Source organism: Leptinotarsa decemlineata, unplaced genomic scaffold (assembly GCF_025532065.1).
Source record: "Leptinotarsa decemlineata unplaced genomic scaffold, Ldec_3_MD MMD2_P_RNA_scaffold_6, whole genome shotgun sequence".
Lineage (NCBI taxonomy): Eukaryota > Metazoa > Arthropoda > Insecta > Coleoptera > Chrysomelidae > Leptinotarsa > Leptinotarsa decemlineata.
The window spans coordinates 3,305,280-3,325,273 of NW_027412533.1; the positions used below are offsets into that span (position 1 = coordinate 3,305,280).

Genomic DNA, 19,994 nt, shown 5'->3' on the forward strand with positions numbered 1-19,994 from the left:
GATTTGGAAGTAATTTTGTCAGTCATGAGAATGAATAAGTCGTGAGTACTGATAGTCGAGCTTACAGTGATGTCTTGATGCGGGATGTTTTGGTGCAATGAAATTCGGAGAAACTTTGGGAAAACGCACTAAGTACCTGTTGAAGCAATGAATATAGTTACAATGTAACGAAAATTGTGAGAATAACAAGAAACAACCAGTATAAAATCAAGAAAATATTTTTGTGAAGGCACTATTTCCTCAGTTATTTGTAGAAATAATTTCAATATCTTCAAGGAATAGTAATTCAACAGAATTGAATGACTGGTTCACGTTTTACTCAGTAATTAAATTAATCAGAGTCGTCAACTTGAAGTAATTGGGTTTTTGAATTCGAAAAAAGTAAGCATGAAATCTTTCTAGAAAATTATGGCTGATAGTTCGTATCAGGGTGATTTGGAGAATGATCGAAAGCAGATCGAGAGATGGGGAGGTGGAAAGTGAAGTGAGGTTGTGCTAAGTTGAATATTAACACTCATGATCATTTTGTTTCCGTTACTATGTTTCATTAGAAAAATGAAGTAGTTTTGTATTTTTTTTTAATATTTCTAGTTTTAGTCAGTAAAAGTAAACCCCAGTCACGACAATATACCAAATAATTTTTATGGAAGAGCAAAAAAACAATTTCTTGTAATGGACAATTTCTCACAAGTTATATAACTACCGATAGTGTGTACACAATCAATGGATTTCCAAGGAGTTGCTACATTTATGGAAGCAAAAGTCAAACAACGTATGTGCTGAGGTAAATGTGGAACAGAAACAAAAATTGCTTTATTGTATAGCTAGACTACTAGAAAAAATTACTGTGTATTGTTGACGAAGAAATAAAGAGTAGCATACAGTGGAAAACAATAAAAATATCAATATTTTTCTTCATTATCTGATGATTTTCCTGAAGTGATCTATACAGATCTATGCAAAAATCATAACTACTAAAAAATGATTATTCTTTTATGTGTCTTATTTGGTTGTGGACAACGAGAACTGATCCCTGACAATCTGGTCCTCAGTGGGGTAATGAAACTATGTCGTGTCAACTTTATTGAATTTTCGTTACGTTCAACCAAACTTCCCCGTCGACTCCTGTGATCCTAGCAGACGGGGAGTACCTTATTGGGGTCTTCGTTTTTTCATTCAAAGTGACTTTGAAATTTTTGATAATAGCAGCAATTCCAATTTTAGTTTGCAATAGTCCAAATCTGGCCCCTGAAATGAGAAAAATGTATATTATAATGATTTATTGTGCAATTAGTCTAAAACAAAAGATGAATCCACATTCAAGTTCAAATCAGTATCACTAAAAAATCCGAGGGTACATGAACATCGGAGTAACTGTAAATTAGGTCAAATAGACAAATCGGCAGTATCGCTTAGTGTAGGAGGTCACCCGTTACTGTTGGAAGCCCCCTATCATGGATACCACAGTCGATTTGTAAGGGAAGCCATAGAAATCCATAAATATACGGAGAACTACAACAGAAAGTAGAAGGCGGTAACGCTTAGCCGGGTTTGGAATCCCATACTCAAAGATGCTGAAGTGGCAACAACGGAATGCAATATTACGGCTCTTAGAGATGACATGTCACTCATTATTAAGTCAAGTATTAATACGGTAATAAATAACAACCCGCTAACTGGTGGCGGAGATAGATACGTTATCAACAGGTAATAACACTTCGGCCAATAGCAACACATTAACAAGAGAGGCGAGCTACCTGAGTCAACATAAATAAAACCTACGAACTAGAAATCACTAGTCATTGGTGAATCATCAAGATGGATAAATCTCTGAAGAAGCCACCCACTCGTGCTGGCGAAACGTTAGGATGCAGTTCCAAACTACGACGGCCTTCAAACCCCTAGGAAAATAGGAACACTGAAATTTTCGGCCGCGAAATCCTTAACTAATTTAATATTCCGGAGTCTCTCTGATTACCCTGCACGCATCGATAATGCGGTTTCTCAAGTCCTCTACATCTACATCCTCTACAACAGGAGTACGATAAACCAATTGCTGTGAATGGCCCCAAATAGAGAAATCGAGAGGATTGAGATCCGGGGATCTGGGATCCCTTCTGACGCCCAAAGGAACTTCCTCCAGTAGTACTGGATGCACTTCTCTCAAAAATTGAACGTATGCCTCACCATTCAATCGAGGAAGTAGAAAATGAGGCCCAATTAAATCATCTCCAATAACTCCGAGCCACACGGTAAGAGAAAACTGTTCTTGATGGTTAGTTTCGACAACAGCGTGAGGGTTTTCATCGGCCCATATGTGGTAATTATGAAAATTAATAATTTCGTCCCGAGAAAAACTACATTCGTCTGTGAGTTCTATCGTCTTCAGAAAGTCACGATTGCTTCTAATCATTTCCAGCATCCATTTGCAAAATACAAGACGGTTCGGAAAGTCTCGCGGTAACAGTGGCTGTACTCGTTGCAGATGGTAAGGGTATAAGAGTTGTTCCTTTAAAATTTGAAATACCGTCATATGATCAACATTTAGCGGGAAAGCAATCTTTCTAGTATTGGTAGTAGGTTGTTCTTTAATCAAATTAAGTACTGCTTCCTCAAGCTATGGTGTTCATACTTCTCGATGGCGACCACAATCTTGCGTTCTTTTGTCAAATGAACCATATTCCCGTAATCGTTGATGAAGTCGAGCAAATATTCTATGTGAAGGATGCTGCCGTTGAGGATACAGTTCAGCATATCTTCTAGAAGCTTCTAACCCATTCCCCTGCGACAGACCGTAAACGTAATGCATATCAGCCATTTCCTCATTTGTGTATGCCATTTCAATAACAAGTGAATTATCAAAGTAACACATTAAGAACAGAACAACACACAATTAGTACTAATTTAATTTCGAAAATTCACAAACTGACAGCGTCATACCAATTTAATTGTCACTATCGCTAATAGCGACCTACTAGATAGATAAATTTCGTATTTCCGCATTTATGACGATGTATCTCTGTAGTTCTTGGTAAAATTATTGTTTTGCTGCAAACTGGTTTATTTTGGTCAAAAAACCCAAGAGACATTTTTCGTTTAGAATGAAACAGGCTATCGGTAATAAATTTTTAAATGGTAAACAAAGAATAAGACAAAAAGTTACATTGGAAATAAATTTTAGGGGTTGCGTTTTCCACCCCTTACAACCATAGGGTAAATCAAATAAATTTCTGGCTAAGTGTTTTTTTGGTAGTACAAAACGTCAGGGTAATTTCAATACTGTAACTTTTTTAGTGCTTGTGAAAAAAATTGTTATACAAATTTTATGTACCCCCTTTAAGGGGCTGTATCTTAACAAGGGATGCTCTAATGAAATTTCTTTATATGACGAATCCTATTTTTTTTTCGATGAGGAATCACCTCCTTAAATGTTTTACACTTATTTAGTTACACCCTGTATATCATCATCATGAAATACGTGTTAGATAATATTGTGCGAATTGTTTATGCTTTGGAAAAAGAGACGAAAACTGCTTTCTTGCACCTATATAGGTTTGAGAAAAGACAACCAAATAGAAGGGTATTTTTGCTGCAAAAACCAAATTTGCAAGAACTGGAAATGTCCATTACTAGAAGTTCGAACTTGCATGCTCAGTGATGGATGAAGGCAATTACACTCCATACTTCTGTTGCAATTTTGTTGTAGTGCATATGAGTTATGTTACTTAATGAAGTTGAGCAGCACATTCTTCTTTATATATGTTTTAAAAAATTAACATCTTCATAAACAATTTCTAGTTGCATAGTTAAAATTCATAACGATACTACCAACACTCACCTATGCATATTCTAGGTCCTTCCCCAAATGGCATATAGGCAAAAGGGTGTCTTCTAGCTTTGTTCTCCTCATTGAATCTCTCTGGATCGAACTTATCCGGTTCGGGGTAGTATTCTGGATCCCGATGGATTCCTAGGACTGGAATATTCACTGCAGTTCCTTCGTCTAGTACTACGTTGGTACCGGGAATAGTATAAGCTTTCTTACAAACTCTCCTAAGGACTGTAGCTGCTGAATGTTTACGGAGAGTCTCTGAAATAAAGGTCTGTAATAATAAAATCCTCTAAAAGAATTGAATTTCGAATTGAAGTCCGTATCATTCGTCCTCCGTTTCTATTGAAAGAAAGGAGTTTTTGGATCAAAACTCGTTTCTCTTTCTCTCTTACAAATAAACTTGACGTTTTTTGTATTTCGACATATTCGATGGCCCTAGATATAGTGAAAATGGCAAGGTAGGATCGAAAATATACACACATATAATTTGTGATTTGACGGTCGATGACAACTCCGATTGTTGAGTTCAAAATATTGAAAATACTCTAAATTTAATGTACTTGTATAATCGAAGAAAATATTTTCCTAGTTTCCAGCTTCCAACTGTACATGCTGATAGCAGTCAAGTGTTTTTTAATAAAACAATAATTCGTAACTCGTATTGTTCTCTTGATATTTGAGATGACCCATTTTCAAGAGCATTGTCTTTAATGATGATTCAGATAAAGAGTAATTTAAATAGACATATCAATGTACAAGTTTGTTCAAATTAATCATTTTGCAAACATTGTTTCTACGAATGAGAAAAATATATTCAGTTCGTGATAATTATTTTCTTCGAAATTTAATTCTATTGAAATAAAATGAAGAATTTGATCTACATAACCTCAACCAATCTTCAACATACTAACCATCAATAACTTTCTCCAGGTATTTCATCTCCATAACAGAATCATAAGTGAACTGCATATCGTGCTTTTTCAGAACCATATTGATTTCCTGTCTCAATCTGTCTTGTATATCCTGGTTGAGGGACAGTTCAAGCAAAGCAAAAGTCATAGTTGTGGCGGAAGTTTCAAATCCTGCTATAAAGAACACGAGACACTGCGCTGCAACTTCATTGAAAGACAAAGTATCTGAGCCTTTGTTCTTCTCCTCTTCCTTTGTAATATTTGCATCGTCGGTGACTTTGCCCCTGTTTTTCAACTGCAGCAATAAATGCATGAAGTCTTTCCTATATATGTTATTCTTTTCTCTGTAATCCACCGTTTTCCTAACCATATTCATCAGAAAATCTTCGGTTGTCTTGTTGGTCAGTTTGAAACCTATAGCATGCAAGAAGTTATTAGGAAGCGTCATTAACATAAGTGCCTTGATTTGTCCCCTAATGCTTCCTTTGAATATTCTCCTTCCCCACTGCCGAAACTCTGAGTCTGGGTTCTTCAGACTGTTGCAGTCGATTCCGAAAGCAACTGAACCAATCGCGTCGGTTGTAAATCTAGCGGACACTTCTTTGATATCCACTGCATCTTGGAGGATCGAGTGCTCATTTAGGATGTCTTCAAGGCCGGAAGTGCAGGCCACTAAGGTTTGAAACATCATCTTCAGTTTTCCTGAAATGTCGGATAGAAGGATTATTTTCATAGTTATAAATTTTGTTCTATTCAAATTATACACAATACAGTGAAATTTTCCATGAGTTATGTGAATTTATAGCTTTGACTTCACGGTGATATATTTTTAAAGACGTTTTGAAAAAGTAGCCAAATATCAATGACTTTATGAATCAAAACTCCACAGTGAAACATTCACATAAAATTTCATATCAGCTCCTTCCATCGATTTCAAAATTGATGTTTTTGAATTCCTCATTAAAGAAGGAATCAAAAAGTATACTGCCTCTACTACCGATAACGAAAATTTAAAAAGTTACCACCACTTCTTTAATCATCATAATGGTATTCGCTTTTCTCTCAACTTATCTGGAATGGTAACTTGCATTATTGCATTACAAGATACCATTGCAACCGCTTAGGCAGCGTAAAGTTGCTTTCGGGCTAACGTTTCGTTGCTGTGCCGCTGTTTCCAATTTCAAGGGTGTAAATATAAGGAAAAATGCATGATGGCGCTCTTAGGGTCAAAATACTTTGAAGGTATAATAGCTCCCCAATCAGATCTCCGGGTGGGGGCTGATTCAAGGGCATCATCATGCAGATGTTATTCGAAAACCACTATTTCTGACAGTCAGCAGGGTCTTTGTAACATCAATTCACAAGGAAAAGCATGGTAACTGCAGTTGGTAAGAGGCCCACTAGCAACTTCAAAATGATTTCTGCAACATTCAGTTCACAGAACTCAAATATAAACTCAGTGCACCAATATCTGCAATCGAATAGTCCTCATATTCTTGTACTCACAGAAACGTAAATTTGGATTATCTCTCCTGTCAATGGGAGGAAATGCTGAAACCCCGAAACTTTGATGTTATGTGGTTCAAAATAATATCACAGAAGATCACTAAATTCATATGCTGCGTTTATCGACCACCTAGCGATACACAATATAGGGCACTATTCTCTTCACTTGCAAACGCCATTGACTTTCTGCAAATCAATCATTCCAATTCCGAAATTTCCATATTCGATGACTTCAATATCCACATATCGAATGGCTCAAACTTTCAAATGTCAACGAAGAACAAGGTGGCGAAGTTGAGGCTATTGCAATAAACAGTGGACTTACTCATATGAATGAACCAACTAGGAGTCCTGACCGTGATGGAGAATATGCTAGTCTTCTGGATCTGAACCTAACAACCAATCCGGAAATTTACACAGTCTCCGTAAGGTCTTCATTGGGATCTTCTGACCACAAACTCATTTTAGTGTTGAGTGAATAACCGATAAATGTTGGGGAACAATCTAAGCTGCGCAAAGTTTCGCATTACAGATCAACTGAATGGGAGGATCTTCAAGACCATTTCCGAAATTTCTCCTGTCTATATGTTTGTTTCAGCTCTTAAGACCCATCAACTTGTGCTTTCGAAGTCAAGGAAGTTAATCTATCATCCATGGATGCATATATTCTTTTTCAATGAATCGACCTTCTGAAGGAAAACCTTGGTTAAACAAAAATTGCGAGCAAGCTGTCGTCGCCCCAAAAAATCTCGCCTACCGGCAGTGACGTAATAATCCTAGTAGCGGAAACCAAAATAGGTTTGTTAATACTCGTAACAGCTGCAAACTTGAAATAAATGAAAGCAAAGAACTTCACAATGGAGAATTAAGGATAAACTGCTTGCCAATCCCAACGGGTTTAGATCCTCCCGGTCGGTAGCTAAAGATGTTATTCAGAACTTTACAAAATCCATAATTTTACCATTGACACAAGCGGATGGTTCAACTGCAGCAACAGTCATAGAAAAAACAACTCTACCAGCTGCACAATTTGCGTCCCACTCCACAGTCGATTTTCTGGGAAAGGCACCACCCACTATTCCCACACTAGAATCTACAATGCTGAAAATTACTCTTCAACAGCGTCTATTCAGGCGAATTTTGAAACAGCTCAATATCAATAAGGCGTCTGTCTGGTCATGATGAAGTTCAGCCTATTTCCAAAAAGTGGAAGAAAAGTCTCCCAAATAACTATAGACCAGTCGCTTTGCTATCCATGATATCAGAAATGATGGGGAAAGTAGAAAATCACCCTATCTTCAAATATTTGGAAGGCTTAAAAATCTTTAGCGATCATCAATATGGCTTTCGGAAACAAATATCAACAGGCGACCGTCTATCGTATGTCACCCATATTTAGAGTAACGCAATCGAGAAACATGGAGAATCAAAAGCTGGCACGCTTGATATTTCTAAGGCCTTTGACCTAAGACCTTTGTCTTGAATTCGATGATGTGACTTGTCGGACCATTTTTATGTATGGCTCTTACAGCTTCCTGGAAGAACATTCCCTACTAGTGACCGTCAATGAATATCTCTCGAATACTTTTATCATCCACGCTGGTGCTTCCCAAGGATCCATATTGTCTCCAACCCTCTCTTTATTGGACATCGGCTACGGAGGCACATCTTCACCGGCAGCAGGAGGTTTCAAATCTTAATGAGGATCCAAAAGTAATTTAGAATTGGGATGAAAATAACCAGTTTCAAATCAATTCCAGAAAAACCCAGGCATCGGTTTTTTTTTTCAAGAAATCAGGTGTCTCCGAACCGAATATAATAATGTCAGATCAGACAATTCCGCTTTCTGCTTCGATAAGTTTGTAGGGGGTTGAAATGGATGCCAATATGTCTTGGCATAATCATATCGCTGGAATTGCAAAGACTGCTTCTCAAAAGCTTGGAACACTGTTCTGACTCAAAAAACTGTACATACCTCAGCATCTTTTGATGCTGTATAAAGCTCAGATCAGACCTTCTTTTGAGCATTGTTCTCATGTATAGAACTCTGCCCCAAACATACCTTGAAGTTGGTAAATTCCATCAAGAAAAGAGTCATTCGCCTGATTGGAGATACAAACAACACGTGCACCCTTGATAGCCTGGAACAAGAAAGGTTGGAGATTTGTCTTTCTTCTATAGATACTTTCATGGGAATTGTTCAAGTGACTTGGCACATATGATTCCACCAATAGCGGTACATATCAGAAATACAAGACCGAATGTGGCTGCTCATCGTTTTGAGGTTCAACTCAGTACATCTTGAACTTCACCATTTAGGAACTCTTTCAGCTGGAGATCTGCGTTTATGTCTAATAAACTTCCTGAGAACGTTTTACCAAATGGATTCAATCTTCAATAATTCAAATCCGATGTGCTACTTTCGCACAGGCACCACTCGCGCATTTTTATGTAGTGGTTGTCTTGTCCTTAAAAAAAGAGTAAGGGAAAGAGTTCTAATATTTGCTCAATATATTCTTCAAACACATCACGCCGTTCAAGTAGTCTTTATGGTAATCGCCAGAATGCTTTGATCGAAACATCAATAAACCGCCCTATACCAAACCATCAGCACTTCCAATGTAATCAGTCGCCTTCCTTTTTCAGAAGACTAGTTTAATTCGGTAGTCCAGCCTTCTAAAAATTCTTGACGTGATCTCGTAACGTTTTTGTCATGCCACATATTTCCAACGGTATATCTTTCGTTAAGCCAAGCTACGTCCACATAATAAATCTTTCTGTTCTCACTTCGAAACTCTATGCCTTAGGTGATGTCTTCTCCAGTAGATAATTTAATCAATTTCGATTATGAACCATTTTCTGTTTTGTTGTCTCCAGCTGAAATTCAATTCCTTTGAAGTGTTCCACTATTTGTTTCTCCCTATCTTTTAAAGCTTTCTTTATTCTGTCGAAGATCGGTATTTTTGTCTAAAAATAAAATAAATAAACCTTTCTATTAATTTCTAGTTTGTAGTTTTCATCAAGTGGCATAGTTTCTCTTCCTTAAGATGGTTTTGAAAATTTCACAGTTTAATTTTTCTTTCATTCTTATATTTATACGTATATCGATGATACTGCGAATACACTAGATAGTCTGGTTCACAATGACTTTTTTTGCTTATTTTTGTGAAATTTTTCAGACGGGTCCAAAAATTATGACCAAGGTGTTTTACCTAGAAAGTTTAAAGAAAGGTCCGAAAAGGCGCTGAAAAAAATTAAAAAAGTTATAAACAATTGAGTGAAAAAAAATTGGGCTTTAGTTTTTTTTTAATATCTCGAAAAATCTTGAAAATGTGAAAACAGATCTGAAAAGATCAATAAATTTGCGTAAAAAAGTCCCTATTCCCGAAACTGTATCTCAATTATTCATAATTTTTACAGAGCCCTGAAAATAGAGCCAAAACCGGTTTTCAGCGCGCATTCCGTCACTCTGACATAAAAATAAAAAAAATAATTTAAATATATTGAATGCGAATATTGAGGAATGAAAAAAATCATGTAATGTTAGGTTACACCAATAAACAATAATCCGCAGTCAAAAAATTTTTATCTCAATTTTAACATTAATTATGCATTTGTTAAATGCATAATTATGTTTATGTTGATGTAAAAACCCCTATAATTATTAAACTAAAACCCTGGGATTTTTTTCTTTGGTGAAGTTATTCTTAATAGGCTAAAAAATAATTTACCGTTGCCAATATAAAAAAATTGTTATTGTCTACTTTTTTATCAACAATTGAAAATTATAAATTAAAAAAATCCTTTTTCTTTATTTTGATTGTTTCAATGTCTCATGGTTAAAAACTACTCAATATTTTTTTTTTCACTGCTAATGTTGATAAATTTATTATAAACAAATACATTGTTCAAAAGCAAATCGAAATTTTTTTTTGCATTATGTTAATTGAAAAAAATCATGATTTTTAAGGAAAAAAAATGATTCTTAAAAAAATTTCTTCGTTGTTAAAAAATGCGTTTGTTAATGAACAATCGTTTTTTGTGACTAAATATTAAAATTAAGGAACCATTTTTTTATCATAAATTCTCTTGTGCTTCAAGGTTTTGAAAAAAAAAATTATTCTTTTTGTAATTGTTTATTTGAAAAAAAACATTATAAACAAATAATTTTTTTTTCAATACTTCAGTCTGTAATGAAAGTAGCTATGTGTATTTTTTTTAATTTGTTTCTATTTTTTATAAAACTTTCAATATTGTGATACCTTGATACTCATCTTTTCATCCGCTCCTCCGTTTTTAAATTATAATAACTTTCAAACTATTGCAGATATGACAAATATGCTTGAAATCTTTTTTGTTAATTATGAATTTATTAACAATTTAAGCCTTTTACTTAAGTTGTAGCCCTATTATTTATTTAATTATTGATTGTTATTTATAAAAAAAAATTGAGTTTTCAGGGAATTTACAAAATCAAATATCTACTGCCTATTAAATCATGCTTAGTACAGTTAAAAGTTTTTCAATAATTTTTATTATTTTTTATATCATTTTAGTGGCGGTGGCTCATCATCTGTGGTTTCTTCTGTTTTTTCTTGTCGTGATGTTCCTTGAACCTCCTCCTCTTCGACTTCTTCAAGTATCGGTTCACAGTATTCTTGAACTCCTATTGGATAATCTTGGTAATCATTAAGGTCGTCTTCATTTCCATCGGGATTACTATCGATAGCATTTAATCGACCGATCATGATATCAGCATCATCATTGTCATCATCAAGTGATGGCATTGTACTGTTAAAACATGTTTCACTTTTACCATTTTTGCATAAAGATGAGCAAGGAAGCCCAGCTTTTTTACACCCACATCGATTTGTACACTCTTTTATGCAGGCACAATCAACCAGCTTAAGCAAGTCGTCAGGCGCCAGTTTTTCCGTTGTTTTTATTGGTCTGAAACAATGTTCAGATTTGATTTAACCCCAATCTTACGGATTTAAATTATAATTACCAATCCAAAACTGAACTTGGTAATACGTTCTGAATGAGTGTAAATGTGTTGCTATTGTTGTTGGAGGTAAATTCGCTAAGTTGATCACAGTCTTTGATTTCGCAATCATACTTGAAAATCGAGAGACACGACACTGGCCTGATGTTGAATTAGTATCGAATTGACCGTACAAGGCCAGCATAATTCGCTTTCCAGCTACTTCGATATCTTGACGAGATGCATCGGGATTGTAGAAGACTTCCACGTACTGTATCAGAGGAGGGGGTTCAAGGAACATCACGACAAGAAAATACAGAAGAAACCACAGATGATGAGCCACCGCCACTAAAACGATCTGAAAGATTACAAAAAAATAATAAAAATTATTAAAAACTTTCAAATGTACTAAGCATTTATGAATAAATTTCAAAATGACTTTCAGTATATTCTTCATTTTGTAAATTTCCTGAAAACTTTTATATAACTTTTATAAATTTTTATAAATAAAAATCAATAATTAAATAAATAAAAGGGCTACAACTTTAGTAAAAGGCTTCAATTGTTAATAAATTAATAATCAACGAAAAAGACTTGAAGCATATTTGTCATATCTGCAATAGTTTAAAAGTTATTATAATTATAAAAGCGGAGGAGCGGATGAAAAAGACAAATATCAAGGTATCACGATATTAAAAGTCTTATAAAAAATACACAGCTACTTTTATTACAGAATGGAGTATTGAAAAGAAATATTAAAAAAATCATTTATTCATAACAGTTTTTTAAATAAACCATTAAAAAAAGAATAAACATTTTTTTTTTCAAAACCTTGAACAATATAATTTATGATTTAGAAAGAAAAAAAGGTTCCTTAATTTTAATATTCAGTCACAAAAATCGATTGTTAATTAACAAACACATTTTTTATCAACAGAGAATTTTTTTAAGGAAACATTTTTCTTAATCATGATTTTTTTCTATTAACATGGTGCAAAAAAAATTCGAATTGCTTATAAACAATGAGACATTGAAATAATAAAAATTTTGAAAAAATATGCATTTTTTTCATTTATAATTTTCAATTATTGATAAAAAAGTAAAAGTAAACATTTTTTTTTCATTTCGGCAACGGAAATCTATTTTCTAGCCTATTAAGAATAACTTCACCCAAAAAGAAAATGCCAGGGTTTTAGTTTAATAATTATAGGGGTTTTTATAATAACTTTCAATTCAAAGAAAGTTATTAATTAACAAATGCATAATTAATGTTAAAATTGGGATAAAAAATTTCTGACTACGGATTATTGTTTATTGATGTATCCCAACATCACATGATTTTTTTCAATCCTTAATATTCGCATTTAATATGTTTAATTTTTTTTTTCTTCTTATGTTAGAGTAACGAAATGCGCGCGGAAGCCAGACTACCCGTTTTTGGCTCTATTTCCAGGCCTCTGTGAAAATTATAAAGAATTGAAACACAGTTTCGGGAGTCGGGACTTTTTTTACGCAATTTTGTTGATCTTTACAGATCTTTTGTCAAATTTCCAAAATTTTGAAAATTCTTCGAGATATTAAAAAAAACTAAAGCCCCAATTCTTTCACTCAATTGTTTATAACTTTTGTAATTTTTTTCAGCGCCTTTTCGGACCTTTCCTCAAACTTTCCAGGTAAAAATACGAATCCAATGACACCTTGGGCGTAATTTTTGGACCCGTCTGTTAAATCTGTTTTCCGTTAATCACAAAAAAAGTACATGTGAACCTGTCTAAGAGTATTGACGATATATGAAGGATTCTGGTGTATAAAAGCGTTATATACATTAAGAATAATAATCTTTTCGTAATCAGAAAAAATAAATTTGCCCATTTGTTTTGAAAAACTATTCACACACACTAAATGTGTGTGAATAGAATAATAACCTAGATTGAAGTCGAAACTTGTGCGAGCTAAGGATTAACGAGGTCTTACCTTTTAACGTGTGATTCCTAACACAAATGATTTGTTACTCCGCTGATCAAGAACATAAACCCCTATTACAACTGTTTATATTCGGTCCCTGAGGTCCAATTCAAAACGTTTTAATTTTGGAAGACAGCTACAGGAAAACATTTATTGAAAGTAACGCTCTCAAACTCACAAACGCGTATAACATTGCTAATAACATTCAATTATTCAGTTCAAGAATAATAAAAGATCAGACAACAAACGAAAATTAACACAACTAAGCTTGAATGCATTGTCACATTCTTAAGAAAGATCAATAACCAGATTTTTTCTATATTTCTAATGATTTAAGTCTTCTGTGCCTTAGAGAAAACGCCGCAATAAGATCTCCGAACTCTAGTAGAATATAGTAGAATAGAATTATTTTTTCACAAACTTTAATTTTCCGAATATTTCAAAAATAACCAACTGAAAAAATCAGGTTGCCAAAATAATAAAGAAGCATGTAGATGTGTTTCTGTCAAGGCCATCTATATGTTTTTGACATAAACAAACAACATATCTGCTTCAATTGTTTTCTTGATTGAATAATTCTAAATGAAATACGATCTAGGTTGGTACGCAGCATCAGAGATCTCTGTGAACTGGAAACAAAAAAAAATGATCATGCCCGAAATATCGGATAGTATATCTCTGGGAAAATAATTTGAATCAGTTATCAATATTTGGCAAAATATATGTAGTGAACTACGTGTGTGAAGGAAATAACAGTCATACAGTTAAAAATATCATAACTGACGGTTATCGAAATGATAATAAATATTACTGTCTAAATTTCACTTTAACCTCATTATTTCATCAGTTTCGTTTTTTTAATTTGATTAAATATTTTTTGGTAATTCACTATCTCACCGAATTCAGGCTCTTTTTAGTAGTTATAACAATGATTCTATTGACGCACGGTTTGGAACCTTTGATGTCGTAATGAATATTACTGAAGTTTTTTCCCAACACCAAACCGTTATTTTAACATCTCGACACGTGTTTCGATCATTTTCAAGAGGAAGAAATACATGCCGAGGTGTTAAAATAACGGTTTGGTGTGATCTAAACACGTGTCGATGTGTTAAAATAACGAGTTCTTTCAAAATTTTAATGAATATAATTCACAGAATTTCAATAACGAAACCAGTTTCAAAATATCGAGCTAATTCAACTGTAATATATGATCACATTAGAGTAGATCTGGAATTGGATCTAAATTTACCTGATGTGAAAGTGGGTGTCAGCTTTGCCCGGAGATTCCTCCATTTCTCGTCTTCCAAACTGAAGAGATGACCCGATAATGGATCTGCTTTCTCATTCACGTATCCTCCGCGGTTCACAAAATGGTGGAAATCTTTCAGCATTATGCTTTTGACTAGATTTAGGTCAATAGGAATGAAAACTGGCGAAAAAAATGCGTATATTCCACCATACTTGACTTTCCTAGATTTCAGGTCATCGTAAAATCTCTTGAACAGATCTCCACTGAAAGTTTTTCTCAGGATCATCTCTCTGACATTCCCGAAAAATAATTCAGGTTCGATGTATTCCACACCCCTTCGTTCCCAGTATGAATAGATCCATTTTTGGAAAAAATATATGCCCGCTACCGCAGCGGCCAAAATGTACGTTATTGTTAACGATAACATCATCACTTTGTATCAGTTGCGAGAGAACTAATCACAAGTATGTGTGTCTCTGTAAATAATTTTATCTGACATTGAGCGCCTACTCCGTAATTTTTTCGTGGTTTCATTCTGTTTGCTCTTTATATTTTTTCTGTATTACTTAGAGAATAATTTTCTTCAATAAATATGAAATGGTGAAATATAATTAACAAATTTTGTATACCTATCATGCTGTCTAATATGGAATATTCGTTTTATTTTGTATCAAGCCATCAGCTGGAGGGTGTTGAAAAATATTACAAAGCTACAAGAAAAACCGTAGTTCACTGTTTCCTGAACGAATCAAGTTGACTAAACCAGTCAAATATGAAATGGATGCGCAGAATCGTGACATTACATTTATAATTCAAAAAATCTGAACCTATTTTCATTATTTTCGATTTTTTGAAATTTTCGCCAGAAATAGCAAAATAACTATTGAAACTTCTGAAAAATTGGCGAGATAAAGTTTCATATACGAAAAATTATTACAAAATCGTGTTAGGTACACCATTTATGACGATTTTTGATTTGTTCGATTTGTATTCTCCAGGAATAGAAGAATAATTATTGAAACATTTCGGTTTGTTAGAATATGATTAAAGACATGATACGCGCAAAGACAAGTGGTTATTATGTTGTGCTTGTATGAATAATTATTGTATCACAATAATAGCGAAGTCAATTATATTCATCACAGTGTTATTCACAATGTCACAAGCGGTTGAAATAAAACCCTTCTTTAAATATATGTTTAAAAGAAATATGTTTAAAATATATTTTTTCCGTTAACCGCCTGTCGCATCCCTACGAACGACAATCCTCAGAGGTCGAAACTTGTGCGAGCTAAGGACCAACGAGGTCTTACCTTTTAACGTGTGATTCCTAACACGTTATAGTTTTCATGCCACAGCTTCCTATTTTATGGAAGCATTCTAGTCTAGTATCGAGTACCAAATTCAACAATTTGAAGCAATAATTCTTCGTTCTGTGTCTGTTTTCGAAGGTATTTCGAGATACCGGAACCTAAAGTTGCTGACAGAAAGCATAAATTTATAAATTTTTTATTTGAATATATACTGTCCTTAGAATTTTGTTTTCGATGTATTGCAAATTGATACATTTGTGCCTGGTGTGAAATTTGATGATTTGTGTCTTTGATGCTTTCAGATACGAAATGTTTTAATTCTTCTCGGATATTATCAACGAGGTGTCATCAGCATCCACCGTTGCATTATCCTTGTGAGAAATATTTCAAGATAATTTCTATGCAACAAAAATAAATTTTTTTCCCAGAATAGACACTTGTAGAATCCCAACGTTAACTACTTTAGATTCAGAAATGGTATATTTTTTACGTTTTACGTTAAGTTATAGTTATATATTGAAGGCAGTCATTCGAAAAAGAAGATATTCAACTAAGAACTGTGCCTTTGATTTTGTATTTTTGTAACAAAAAGTTGATGATGAACGCAGTCGAATGCCTTGCTGAAATTACAAAATATCCTTCTCCTTATTCTTCAAGGTTGAAGTTGCAGCTGTATTTATAGAATCTGAACCCATGTTGATTATTACTTGAGATATTAAAACGATGTGGAAATTTCAACATCCTACCCAGAAAAGAATATTCAAACATATTTGAAAAACTTATTGTATAGTTGTCCATCAAGTTAGTACAGAACACAAAATGATACATTACCAGCGGAAGATCGACGAAACAAAGAGCTGCTTTCATGTTGTTTACTTTTAAACTCCGTCTCTACCTTGATAATATATAGAATCACTTGAGCACAACGCAACGGGTTGAATACAAGAGTTCATTGTCTAAAAATAAATAAATGTATAGTTCAAAAACTAAAAAACACGCTTTTAAAGAACATCGAACTAAAAAGTTAAAAATATTTTTTTTAATGAACGAAAAATACTAGTTTTATTGTGAAGAAAGCGACCGGCGCTTGATATACAAAAAATATGGCACAAAGCGCCCACGCTTTTGTCACAATAATACTAGTATTTTTCGTTCCTTATTGTTTTAGGCTCATTTAAAAAAATATTTTTAACTTTTCAGTTTGAAGTTCTTTAAAAGCGTGTTTTTTAGTTCTTTATACTGTATTTATTTTTCATTTTTTAGTTTCGCATGTTATGAAAGAGTTTTTCAGTCTTTTCAAACTATATGTATTTTATCTAAACTTTGGGATCAATCAGCCGTATATTGTTTAGAAATATGACCATTGATATTTTCCGATTCCGGAGAGGGAGCCTGAAAATCAGCTACCAAACCCAAGGCAGCAGGCGCGCAAAGGCGGGTTACAAAAAAGGCAGCAGGCGCGCGTATTAATAAAAAAAATACTTTTTTCAAATGAACAAATACATGTAAAGTGAGTTCGAATTATATCAAGGAGGTTACGTACAGCGCCATCTGCCCCTGAATAGATCAAGCAATAATATCGATATAGCAAGGAGGTTACGTACAGCGCCATCTTCCCGCGAATAGATCAAGCAATAATGTCGATATATCAAGGAGGTCACGTACAGCGCCATCTGCCCGCGAATAGATCAAACAATAATGTTGATAATTCTGTCAATACAGATCCCGAGCTTGAGAGTTATAAGCAAACAAACATACATACAGGTGAAGCTAATAAAAGCGTGTTAAAATTTAAGACAGCTCGGTCTTCTATTTGATTTTCATTATGACCTAATAGAAATTATTGGAAAGTCTATAGTAGAACAAATAAAATGCTGAATCTACAATCAACTTCACACCTAATTTTTACTGAACAAAATATGCAACAAGAGAGCAAAACTGAAGAAATATTTTGGAAAAAATCAACTTTTCCATAAGATACCAGAATCCCGACCCTCGGCTTTTCAAATAAACCAAACTCGGTGGGATTTTGATCCAATAACTTGAACATAGTTAGATGTGGTTTTCGTTTTTCGGGATACAAGTTCAAATACATTTCCGATGTCCTAACAATGTTTCTGTCGTATTTTTAATAAATTTGTATCATAACTCTTTTTTCTTCATTCGTGAAAGCCATTTTTCGCCAAAAATTCAATGACTTGCACAATAACAAAATGTCATTGAATGTAACAAACTGAAAGTCAAATTTAGAATTAGCAAAGTCAAAGCCTATTATAATGAGAATTATTTTTTTTCAATATCTCCAATTTTTTTAATAAAAATGATAACTTATGATACATCATTGAAAAGGTAAAATCTGGTTCTATTCAAAACAGAAAGAATCCAATGTAGCGCCCATAAGAAAAAGTAAATTTGATGATGGTGGCCGTTTCACGAAACGTCGGATAGCGAATCTGAAAACGCCATTATGCAGCAGGGAAAAAGTGGCAATGTGGAAGTGCAATTTATTTTCGAATCCTTCGAAAAATGAAGCCAGAAAAAATTAAAACCATTTTCCGAAATTTCTGTTTTTTTTTCGGATGTATCCGGATATACTCGGAATTTCAGAACTTTCTCAACGGAATATAGTTAGTTTGCCCCAATTTAACCATCTTCGTGTCTCTCATAGTTTCCGAGATCCCAATGGTGTCACAATTTTACGTCAGCTGAAAAGGTCTCCTTTTAACATGAAGACATGCTTTTGAAGATGAAAGGTCCAGAATTCACACTTTCTAGAACATTCTAGAACGGTCTGGAATAATTGACAGTTATCGGGAATATTCCATAATATCCCGAAGCAATCTGGATTGTTCGGGATATCTGGAACGTTTGCCATAGTTTCAATTCAGCGATAACTATTGATATATAATTTAGAATTATATGATATTTACAGCAACTTCAATATTCATCATGAAAAAAAGTTCTCGTTTTACATAAAGGGCATGCTTTTGAAGATGGAAGGTCCAGAATTTTTGCTTTCTACAAAATTCCAGAACGGTCAGGAAAAATCGAGAGTATTCCACAATAACCTGAAACATTATAAATTTATCGGGGATATCTGTAACGATTGCGATAGTTTAAATTGATTCTGCGATAGCTATTGAGATATGAATTACAATTAAATGGTATTGAAAGCATGATTCATGAAATGCTTGAGGCAACCAACGTATTTATTTGATAAGTATCAATGTCGGATCCGTCTAAATAACTATGCCAATTACCACATTGTATGTGACCATTTTTTAACAACAAAAACGGTAGGTATAGTAAGCTACCCTTTAAATATAGAAATATTCTACCGCGAACTTTGTAGACCCATATAAACATCGTTTCGATGAAAGCTCAGAGGGTAGCACCATTGTCAGGAATAACATCAGTAAACCATACACATAAACCTTCTTTTTGAATGACTCCATTCATTCATTCAGCGAGACAGACAGACTGATAGATATTTATACTGAAAGAGGTATATTCTTAGGAAAATCAGTTTTTGGGAAAAATCTCCTGTAAATTATTCCTAGAACTGTTTATGTTCATCAAGCTACAGTAATGAAACTTCGAAGCATTTTTGTTCCAAATCAAAAAAAAATAATTCTTGACTTCTTCATCCACTTAGCCATTCAATTCTTTGAATGGGTTGTTGAGGTTTCGATTTTGAATGATTCATAAACTTATATTCCCATATCTATTGAACAGTCCTAATTTAAATTACTTGTGTTCATTCCAAATTCGTAATACTGTACTTAGAATACCAATCTAATGCTGATTTTTTTTCCAGGTAAATTTCCCTTTCTGAAGCCAAAATGGGTATCATTTATGTAAGATTTGCGGTTAACTGTAAGTATATTATAAGCAACACTATATGATATATCAAATTCTGAATTGTACAGCAGTTTTTATTATTTTCGGATGTCAACCGTCAACCTGTTATTACAGTGGAAAATGATATTTTGCATGCAAGGTTGCTCATTTCTCCTTGATTTCATAATTGAAAAAAAAAATAGAATTGTGATAAGCAATGTGATAATCAGCTTATGAGTAAAAATTCCGCAATATTCGAGGTCAGTGAGACAAAACGACAAAATTATATTATCCTAATGATTTTATGAAGAACGGAAATAATGCCTCAAATTGAGATAAGAAATGAATAGGCAATATAAAATATGAACACGCGAATTCATAAAATATGTTA

At 33.8% G+C, this 19,994-nt stretch overlaps 2 protein-coding genes across 10 annotated transcripts in view; one reads left to right on the forward strand and one right to left on the reverse strand.

Annotated features, from left to right (window-relative positions):
* The window catches only part of LOC111510402 (uncharacterized protein CG43867), a 746,925-nt gene that overhangs the window by 548,228 nt on the left and 178,703 nt on the right, over window positions 1-19,994 (forward strand). The gene's annotated exons all lie outside the window — the stretch shown is intronic.
* Window positions 778-14,919, reverse strand: LOC141480074 (probable cytochrome P450 6a23). Its single transcript, XM_074169804.1, has 4 exons — window positions 14,451-14,919; window positions 4,744-5,445; window positions 3,839-4,090; window positions 778-1,248 (listed from the first exon to the last, which is right to left on the reverse strand). The coding sequence occupies exons 1-4, from the start codon at window positions 14,878-14,880 to the stop codon at window positions 1,082-1,084; spliced, it is 1,551 nt and encodes a 516-aa protein (XP_074025905.1). The 5' UTR covers window positions 14,881-14,919; the 3' UTR covers window positions 778-1,081.